The 11803-nt window shown below is 27.3% G+C and overlaps 1 protein-coding gene across 1 annotated transcript; it reads left to right on the top strand.

Moving 5' to 3' along the window:
- The first annotated feature begins 6634 nt into the window (after positions 1-6634).
- LOC118035471 (beta-amyrin 6-beta-monooxygenase-like) lies at positions 6635-9231 on the top strand. The gene is made up of 3 exons (XM_035041047.2): positions 6635-7879; positions 8320-8507; positions 8634-9231. The coding sequence occupies exons 1-3, from the start codon at positions 6838-6840 to the stop codon at positions 8931-8933; spliced, it is 1530 nt and encodes a 509-aa protein (XP_034896938.1). The 5' UTR covers positions 6635-6837; the 3' UTR covers positions 8934-9231.
- Positions 9232-11803: the final 2572 nt, after the last annotated feature.

Here is an 11803-nt window from a genome sequence, read left to right on the forward strand (position 1 = left end):
TATTTTAATTTTATATAATTTTATTTTTTTAATTATTTTCTTTTCTTGTTCAAAAGATTTTTTTTAAAAATTATTTTTTAAATTATTACAGATGAATATACCAACGGACACAATCCGTCGGTATATTCTAGAGGCGAGGGTGACAATTTACTGTATATGCCACTACAACACCGATACATTATCGACGGAATTATTTCCGTCAGTATTTTATAGAGTGTTAAAATAAAATTACAATAAGTGCCACTGCTAATCATCAACAGAATAATTATGTTGGTATATTGTAATTTTTTTACAGGCATTTTTCGTCTGTAAAACCATCGGTGTTTTTTTTTTTTTTACCGAAAAAAATGCTGACAAAAATGACATTATCGACAAACAAATTACCGACAAACGGTTTCCGTCCATAAATCTTTCGGCAAATTTATTGCTGATGGATTGTTAGTATAAATACTAATAGAGAATTATATCGGTAAAATTGTTAATTTTAGTAGTGTCCTTACAATTTCACCCTTAACTTTCTTTAATTGGATCCTCGAATTTCAACGCTCAATACAAAGTGACTCTAAGTTTCGAGTTTCTTTAATGAGGTCCTCAATTAAACTTTATACTTTAGTTTTTGTTTCAATTAAGCCCTTGATTGCACCAATTTATCCTTTCAAAGTTTCAATTGTATCCATAATCTTCTGATCTTTGTGAATTGATACAAATTAGGCCTCCAAATTTAATGCTTTTTTTCAATTGAGTCCTTGATTGAATCTACAAAACCCATTAAAAGTTTAATTAAGTCCTTGAATTAATTAATTCTTCTATTTTTTGCCCAATTGACTTTCAAATGTTTTTCTTCAATTAAGTTCTTAAATAAGTCGATTAAACATGTTAGAAGTTTAATTAAGTCCTTAGACTTAATTAATTCTTCAATTATGGTCAGGTTTGGATTTCAACTTCAATTTCATTCATCTTTTAATCTCATCTTGTCAAAACATCTCAATCTAGTTATTCTTATGGTATTTTGATCTCTTATAGCTTGAAGGCTTATATTTTTGTGTCCTATAAATATTTTTGGATTTTATATTTTATATTTTTTTGGATTTTTTAATAATTTTTTTTTTTTATAAAACAAATTTGGGAGGTCCAAAATTAGATTATGAAAAAAGTCATGTCCTGATAGTCTTATTGCTGTTATTTTTAATCTTCACGTAATTTCTTCTATATATTGTGTAAATTTAATCTAAATAATGGTAGTCAAATATTAATTTTAGAAACATGGTCCATCACGCCTTCATGGATCATTTAAGGATTTATTTATCTATCTAGGTTTTATTTATCTAGGTTTATATTTCTTTTTAAAAAATTAATGTAAGAATAGTTGTGATTTTATCTGCTTTCTACAAGACAAGCTTCTTGGACTTGTGATTTTGTTTAAATTGGTCTTCAATTTCTTGTTCAGTTTGCTAACAAAACAGGTCCATGGCTTTCTATGAGTTTTCAAAGAACATGTTTTTGCACAGCACTTTCATGGATCATTAATTTAACGTCGTGGTATTATTTATATATGTGGTGATTATTTCTTAGCAACTTAAAGGCTCTGTTTTTTATTAAAAAAAAATTCTAAGAAAAATACAGAGAATTTAAAACTTTGATCAATTGAGAAAGAGTTAGTAAAAATTATGAATTATATCTGGTGATTTGTTTTTTTATGGTGGGCTTTGAATAGGATGCTATTCATTTTTGTGTTATCTTTAAAGCTTAATTCATTCCCATACAAAGTAATTAAAAAAGGATTCTTAGAAATTCTAAAGGGTACAGTTCAATTAGTTAGATTTTAAATTTAATTTTTAGAAATTATTAGTTCGAGTCTCATAAATCTCAAAACCATTAGAAATTTACATGGTCATTAATTTTAAGGTCGTGGGATTAGTTAAGATGCACATAAATTGATCTGGACATCCACGTTAATAATAATAAAAAAAAAGAATGGGGTGCTTAGAGAAGTGGAAGGAAATTTTAGCATTTTCTTTCTATTCCTTGAAGGATAAAATTATCTATCAATAAAAACATACTTGATTCAATTTGTGTATTTCTTCATAAGAATATTTTTCAGTTTAATGTTTTCTTGAATCTTTTTCTTTTATGTTTTAAAGATGTTATGATTTTTACATAAATCAAAGTTGTTTCTTTCTTAATATATTTCTTTGGATTTTTAAAATAAAATAAAAACTCAGCAAAAATACAAGAAAAATACCTTTTAGCATGAATTAAAAAAATGAATAAAAATTATAATGTAAATACAAAAATAAAAAAATTAATTTCTAAAAAAAAGCATAATTTTTTTAACAAACTGTTTTGGTTTTTTTTTTTTTAATATTTCTCAAGATTTTAATAAAATTTTCTTTTTATATGGAATTGTAATCAATAAGAAGCTGCTACTTGTTCCCCTCCCCTTGAAAGTCAAAATTAAAAATAAATAAAAATCAGGTTAATTGTAGACAGATGCACTTCTACTATCTAAGAAATCAAACTGAGGACCCAATTGCCCAAATTAAAACTATAAAAGTATCTTTGTAAAATAAAATAATTCCACAGTCAAATAACTACATTCAAAATGGCGATTGCATTCCTTTATGCTACAAGAAACAATACTATATCTTTGAAGCACAAGTCTATCTAAATCAAATAATATAATGTAATATTATATCTAGAATTGACTATTTTTCCGCCGCCGGAAAGGGGTGTTCAAATCTTTTTATCTTTTTTTAACATAAAATTTACTTTCGTAACGAACTAAAAAGACTATTTCACACTTTTTTTTATTTAGACTGTGTTTATTTGTTAAGAACTTATTTTTAAGAAATTATTTTTAAAATTTTTCTTTGTTTGTTTGTCATTAGAAAAATTAGTCAACAAAAAACACTTTCCAGTAAAAATAAATAAATTTGGTTTGGTTTTCAAGAAAGTGTTTTCCTTTTATTTTGGGCAAAAAAACTTTCTAGAAGTTGTGAAAAATTTAAAAATATCATATTATTTGCTGATTATATCAAATTTGATCATCAAACTTTTGATTGTTAAATATATTTTGTTGTGAATATTTGCTTTTCAATTTCATCCCTTAGAATTTAATTTTTATATTAATTTTGGTCTTTATTTTTATAATTATTATTTGCTTTTCCCTTATCATTTTTTAATTGAAATTTTTTATCTATCAAATTTGGTCCTCATTCTTTTGATTGTTACTTATTTTATTTGAAATAATTTATGAAATGTTAATTATTATTATTTTAATTTCTTCATGTTTCAATGTTTTTATTTTTTAGATTTGATCTCTATTATTTTAATTATTATTTATTTTATTTGAGATAATTTATGAAATTTTTTTTTTTTTCAATTTCATTCTTATTCAACTTTTTAATTTGTAAGATTTGTTTCTCATTATTTTAATAAACTTGAAAAAAATAAAATATTAATAAGTTATTTTCCAGCTCATTTTCCATGACATAACTAAACACTAGAAAGTGTTTTCCAACTTATTTTTCATTACACTACCAAACATCAGAAAATAATTTATTTTTCCAGAATTCACTTTTTTAAAAAAAAACTACTTTTTAGCAAAGAAATGAGGCCTTAAAGATAAAGAAAGATGGACGGAGAAACACGATTCATGGCTTGTTTGTTTTTTATTTTAAAAGTGTATTTGAAAAAAAATATTTATTTTATTTTAAATTAATAATATTTGGTATTTTCATATTATTTTGATATACTGATGTTAATAATAATAATTTAATATTTTTACGAGTTTAAGATTAAAAAACATTGCACACAATTGATCTAGATTGAAACATTTTTTTTAATAAAGGATATATCTAAGTGGTTCAGGTGTTACTCATATTTTCATAGTAGTTTTTCTCTCTTAAGAGAATGAATACACCCCACAAAGTAAAGATTATAAAGTATAAGCTTAAATTTTTATGAAAATGTAATCTAACATACGAAGGTAAAAACTGATTTTAATACAATAAAGATTCAAACATTTTCAAAAGAATACAAGAGACCGATCAAAGCTTTTATAATGAGAAATATCAAAGCATTAAGAGTAAGAACAATTAAGAATTTAAAAGATATGTAGAGAGAGTTTTTACTTGAAAATCAATTGGGTATATATAGAAAAATATCAAGAACTAGTTGTGACTCACAATCATATAAAAAGAAGAAATTCTTGCTCTTCCAAGTGTTTTTGCAAGTGTTAGAAAGGGCTAGATTTAGGGTTTTGAGAGAAAAAAAGTTGTTGCAAAAAAAAAAAGAAAAGAGTATTGTGTACATTTCTCTCGTAATTACAAGTTTATCACTTTAGTTTTAATAAATTAATGGTATAGGAACCCAATGATGATATTTTTAGCTACAAGTGAAAAATCAGATATTTTATAGTGCAAGAGCACATGATAAACATCATGCTCTTTATTTAAGTGAGAGATCCAAAAATTACGAAGAAATAATTTTGCATGAGGTATTTTTCACCATGAAATATTTTGTTCACTTAAAATATTTTTGTATGGTAATTTAGTGATAAAATATTTTAGGATGATGAAAATCATTTTGTGATGCCAAATAAGATCCTTTAAATAATTGATTACATAAAGATATAGGCTTCAAGTTTGCATCCAAGGAGTCCATAACTTCAAATAATTCCTATAGCAATATTACTTTGACATACATATTAAATGCAATAATATGTTGTTATCATCAAAAGAAATAATACATAAGTGATTAAAGATATTTGGGCTAACAAAAATTCGATAAGGATGATAAAGATGATATTGAAGGAGAAGATATAGATACGAAATTTTTCATTTGTGATGTCCATGAAAAAAGAACAAAATTAGTTGTGACTCCAAAGGTGATTTTAGATGAAATATATTATGAATGATGTGCCTCACATGTACTTAAGAATAATTTTAGAATTGATGGAATCAAAGTTAATGTTCTTATACTTCAAATAAAATTCGCGAAACAAATTTTCAAATCTTTTTCTAACACTAAGATTGGTTCCATTGTTAGGAAAACTGAGCATGATAGATATGATGTTTTTAATAAAAAAAAAAAAAGTGAGCATATAATTTGAAACTCTTGATTGAATAACCACGAGATTGAGTCAAGAATAATTTAAACTTGATGATGAGTTCTTTTTAACCCATGGAGAACGATGCAAAAGGGGTATTTAGAAAAAAAATATTATTTGTTTTCTTAGTTATTTTTATTTTTTTCTATAGTTTAGAAAATTAAATATTATGCTTAATAATTTTAATTTTCCTAGTTTTTTTAAGATTTTAATTTCTTTTCCTTTATTTTTAGTTTTTTTTATTATTTTTTTAAGTTAATTTTTTAGCTTATTTAAGGAGTTGTAAATCTCTTAAAAAAGTAGACTACTTGAAAATAAATATTAACTAATAAAATTATGAATTAAAGTTTTGTGTGACAACCTTATTAGACTTTAGGCCCTGTTTGTTTGTTGGAAAGTAGTTTTATTTTGAAAAGTGAATTCCAGGAAAGTAAATTTCAAGAAAGTGAATTATATTTCGATGTTTGGTAGTGTAATGGAAAATAAATTGGAAAACAATTTTCAGTGTTTGATTATGTCATGAAAAATGAGCTGGAAAATAACTAATTAATGTTTTAATTTTTTTCAAGTTTATTAAAATAATGAGGAACAAATCTTACAAATTAAAAAGCTGAATGAGAATGAAATTGAAAAAAAATATATAATTTTATAAATTATCTCAAATAAAATAAATAATAATCAAAATAATAGAGATCAAATCTAAAAAAAAAAAAAAAAAAGATGAAGAAATTAAAATAATAATAATTAACATTTCATAAATTATTTCAAATAAAATAAGTAACAATCGAAAGAATGAGGACCAAATTTTATAGATAAAAAATTTCAATAAAAAAATGATAAAGAAAAAGCAAATAACAATTATAAAAATGAGGACCAAAATTAATATAAAAATTCAATTTTAAAAGATGAATTTGAAAAATAAATATTCAAAAACAAAATATATATAGCAATCAAAAGTTTGAGAATCAAATTTGATATAATCAGCAAATAATATGACATTTCTAAATTTTTCACAACTTTCAGAAGGTGTTTTCCGTCTAAATTTTTTAGAAAAATACTTTTCTAGAAACCAAGCTAAATTTTCTTTTGACTGGAAAGTATTTTCCGTTGACTAACTTTTCTAATGGCAAACAAATACAAGAAAATTTGAAAAATGATTTCCTGAAAATCACTTTTCAAGAAACAAACATAACCTTAATTTTTTTTTTTTTTAACTTTTTATTTTTTTTGTTTATATTTTCATTTGTGTCGTTATGTTTATAGAAAAAAAAACAGCTATCATCAAATTTTTTTTATGAAAGAGAACTTGTTGTTGCTAACATCAACCATTTTAGTTGCTAGTATTGCTAACCCAAATATTTTTCCTCTCATATACTATTTTTTTAATAATTTTATAAATTAATATATCAAAAATTAAATTTTGAACCAAAACAAATAATTTTAAAAAATAAAGGTTTGACAAAATCTTCTTTAAAAAACCAGAAAGAAGGACAGAATACTGTTGTGACTTGTGAGAGGAATCATTGTTAAATTAATAAATCTTTTAGATTTCTTTTAATTTAATATTTAAAGTATCTGTACGGCACCATCACTGGCCCGGCACCGGAGAAGTCACTAACATAAAGAGAAACGTTGAGCAAACCAGTTTTGACCAGCCAGAAACATCTTTGTTGACCAAAAGGACTTGATCGACCTCTTCTTTTGATATATATCAACCATCCTTTTCTATGCCATGGCAACGTGATGTGCCCACCATGCCGCTGATAATCCTTTTGGTTGTTGCGGCCAAGTATATGGACATGGATCTCAGACTCCTGTTTTCTTATCTCCTTCCTCCTGCTGTACTCTGTATATCTCTTTATCTTGTCTTTTCAGCATACAGAAGAAAATCCTCCGATGCCAAGTTTCCGCCGGGAAAAACAGGATGGCCGATCATCGGAGAAACATGGGACTTTGTGAGAGCTGGCAGGAGTGGAACACCTGAGAAATTCGTAAATGATAGAATGAGTAAATACTCGACGGATGTGTTTCATACATCCCTTCTTGGAGATAATTTGGCCATGTTCTGTGGTGCCTCAGGCAACAAGTTTTTATTCTCGAGCGAAAACAAGTATGTCACCACCTGGTGGCCTCGCCCAATACAGAGAATATTGTCTTTTCCTGAGGAAATTGTTACCTCTTCCAAAGATGATAGTACCATATTGCGCAGATTTCTTCCTGAAATTCTCAAGCCAGAAGCTCTGAAACATTACATTCCTGTTATGGATTCAATGGCGAAAGATCATTTGGAGGCAGATTGGTCCCCATACAAACAAGTAAGGGTGTTGCCATTGTCCAAAAAATACACTTTTGCACTGGCTTGTAGATTGTTTATGAACATCAAGGATCCTGCTCATGTTAGCAGGCTTGAAAATCACTTCAATCTTGTCACTAATGGCCTTGTGTCAGTACCTATAAATTTTCCCGGTACAACCTATTACCGTGCAGTCAGAGGAGGCAAAATCATTCGCGAGGAGCTTCTAGCCATCATGAAGCAGAGGAAAGGGGAGCTAGCATCGGAGAATTATGAAGAACGTGCTGAAGCTACTGATCTATTGACCCTGATGCTTCTTGCATCGGACGATAATGGGCAACCTTTAAATGAAAGGGATATTGCTTACAAGGTTCTGGGTTTACTTGTCGCCGGCCATGATACAACCAGTAGTGCGATCACAATGGTCATGTACTATCTTGCTGAGTATCCCCATATCTATCAGAGGGTTTTGGAAGGTATATATCCTTAATTAGCCTTATTCTTTGCAAGCCAACACAAACTGATTTTTAGACATTTCGTGTATAAAATGCATAACAGAGTTGTAAGATTTAAGACAAGAAGATGCTTGAGATTATTAAAGAGTTAGCAATGTTGGTCAATTAGTGCTAATTTTGAAACTTCAACGGTTTTGACTTCAAACCTCATAGTATAAAAATATTTTGAATGTGTACAGTAGGTAGTTAGCTGCTAACAATTTCCATTTTCGTGGCTCATATAATATATGTTCTGCCAAGGCTTTGAATCCACTTAAAATTTCTAATGTTGATATTGTATTGCATACAATTTAGTTATGCTTTTTTCTTATCAAAGGCCTATCTATCACATAGAAATGAAAATTATGAAATTGCTGTGGAAGGTTAATAAATTGAAATTCAATATGGTTTTTGATCAACAGAACAGAAGGAGATTGCCATGTCAAAAGCTCCTGGAGAGTTGTTGAATTGGGACGATGTTCAAAAGATGAAGTATTCTTGGAGTGTGGCTTGTGAGGTATTGAGGGTCTCGCCACCTGTTTCAGGAACATTTAGAGAGGTTATAGCAGACTTCTCTTTTGCAGGTTTTACCATTCCAAAAGGATGGAAGGTATGTCATGATTCACAAGTTGTAAGAATGGTATTTTACGAAAAAATAAATATACAATGAACAGAAACACCCTTCAAATCTTGGATGTAATAACTTGAACGATGATGTATATGAACTTATCTGCAGGCATATTGGAGTGTATACTCAACACACAAAAATCCCAAATATTTCCCAGATCCAGAGAAGTTTGATCCTTCAAGATTTGAGGGGAAAGGCCCTGCACCATACACATTTGTACCTTTTGGTGGAGGACCTTTTATGTGTGCAGGAAAAGAATACGCTCGGTTGGAGATTCTTGTATTTATGCACAATCTGGTGAACAGAGTAAAATGGGAGAAGGTGATTCCAAACGAGAAGATTATGTACACTTCTTTTGCCATGCCAGTAAAAGGCCTTCCAGTTCTCCTCCAGCCTCTCAGGAATTGAATAGCCTGCATGCAGTTTGGAGGACAAGTATTGAATTAATTTGTTTTTTTTAAGGTACATTTTATCTCAGGACAATATTGGGACCTGGATTTGAATTCAAATGCCAAGAAGGGAAACTCTACTTGCCTTTGGGACATCTTTCAGCAAGCCTAATGTTCTTATTGTTTGGTCTTGGGATCCTACAGATATGTAAGAAGAGTCTTTTACAGTTGGAGTTTGCCCCCTCTGTTTTCATGTATGATGTTTGCATTTCATTGTTGAAGATAAGTATTATATGAGTTTTGAGATTTTGGAAGTTGGGATATTGCATTCGAAGTTTCTCCTCCTCAGCCAGCATCCACATGAATTAACAAATGGGGGAAATAAGAATAGTAAAATCTAAATCTTTGTAAAATCTTCGTTTAACAATTGATTAAAATCGTTATATAAACAGGAATAACAACTCTGAAGAAGTTTGTCCGGTTGTGCATAGTAATTATTAGTTTAATATGCTTTATAATTAATTAATGGGTTATACGTAATATTATTACATTCATATAAATATATATTTATTATTAATGAAAATTTAATTTATTTTTAATATTCATATATTATTAAATTAATGAATCTACAATAAATATAAAGTTCATGGGACAAAAATATTTTTCAATAAAAATTATAAAGTTGTTATAATTATAAGATTCATATTGTATTAAAGTATTGTTCCTAAAATGTTCTTTTAAATATTGGATATTCATTAATCGTAAAGACTAGTAAATATTATGTTTTTTTTTTTAATGAAAAAAAAGCAATTATTTTTATAAGTTGAAGTATAAAAGATATCTAGAATTAATATGTAAGTGTTTGTCATAAGACATATACACGGAACTGACCCACATGAGAATTTCATATGAAGAGATCATCTATATCTATGAAAAGACTTACACGACGATTATATTAATGATACTTAAACTTAAGATCACAAAGTTATCTTATATAGAGAATGTTATACTTTAATCTTATTACATGTTATTTTAATCAAGATAACGAAATAACATAAATTAGGTATAACATGAAACTATATAAATGCACTTGAATGATCAAGAGAGGATTCATTATCCTAGGTGAATTAAGAAAAATATTTCATCTATTCTCAAATAGTATTATTGACTGAAAAATTCTTGGCTAATATATAATGAAATTTAAAAAGAGTTTCAAATCTTATTCAAATAATCAATGATTATTATGTAGAGAACAAATATGTTTTAACATGATAAACATAATTCATGCTTTAATGTTAAATCAAAACATTATTGATTAAATAATATTAATTACATTAAGAAATCAGTAACTGAAATATTAAGTCAAATCACTAATGACTTTTCTAATATTTAAGGGATCATGACACAATATACTTGATTTTTAAATATAAATTAATCAATTATTTAATTGATAATAAATTAAATTATTTAATTATAATTATAATTTATATTTGGACCAACATATTAGAAACCTAATGAATCATACAAATTAAGAATTATTAGTTAGAAATTAAATTATGATAATTTAATTAAGTATGATTAAAATATATTTTAGAAATTAAAGAATATAATATAATTAATGCATGGATTATATTAATAGACCTAGAAAAATCAAGTAACGACTTAATTGAGTTAATTTCTAAAATTATCCTAAATTAATATATAGATATTATAAGTTTTTTTAGATTTTCCTATAGAATTGTAAGCCATGCCTCCTATTTTTTAGAGGTTGTTTGTTAGACAGAAAAAAAAATTTACATAAACACAAAATTAGAGCAAACACTCTAGGCATATTAATTCTTCTCTCTTAAATAGGAATTTAGAAGATTTTTCATTGTTAGTTAGTATGGATTACTGTTAGAGATCATACAATTGGATGACTTATGGTTTGCAAAAACCCAACCCTTAAAGAATTATTCAAAGCCGAAGAAGATAAGATCTTCAGGTAATAAATTTCTAAATAACTCTAGATTTATCTAACAGGATCCTAGGGACTCCTGAATAATTTTATTTCATAATTTTCACTGTGTGTATAATATTCGAGAAACCCAACACTAATACCATATGTAAATTCAAGTGTTCTAGTTTATATGATGGACATAAGTGAAGAAATCAAGAAAAGACTAGAACTTCCCTTTCTAATTACTATAATGTGTTCTTCGTAGTGAAGTTGATACTATCAAAGGACAAGATTGCATTCATTGTTTGAATCTAACAATACAACTACCTTATACGAACAATTGTTGATTTGAACTATCTACAAACATAAAGTCAAACTCATTTAAAGATTTGAAGGAAAAAAACCTTCACCTCAGAGGCTAGTGTAAATAGATATTAGCCATGTATCTAACACATTCATAGAACTTGGATAGACTCTAGAGTGATAACTAACATGCTTGGCATGCAACCAAATATTGTTCACAATCAGTTCATAACAAAATGCAATTATGTGAACATGAGAAATTAATTGCTGAAAGGGCTTCTTACATCAGATTCAAGTAAAAATTAATTCAGTTGACGAATCCTCATCAGAAAGACTCGATAACAGTGTAAACAATATAAGTTCAGAAGAATCTTATTGATTATTTTCACTATCATCACATGTATATTTATATTGTTTACAGAGGGAAGTTGTTACACGAGATACAAAGATAAGAGAGGATTCAAAACAATAAAGTGTGTAGTTATAAAGTGTGTAGTTGTGGGAGCATGTAAAAATTGGTAGAGTTGATTCACACTAAATGCAATATCAGGTCTTGTCAAGGTACAATATTGTAATACTCCAACTATGCAACGATAAAGTGATGAGTCAGGAAGAGGATCACCATCAAATTTTGACAACTTCTTACT

The sequence above is a fragment of the Populus alba genome, chromosome 13 (assembly GCF_005239225.2).
Source record: "Populus alba chromosome 13, ASM523922v2, whole genome shotgun sequence".
Lineage (NCBI taxonomy): Eukaryota > Viridiplantae > Streptophyta > Magnoliopsida > Malpighiales > Salicaceae > Populus > Populus alba.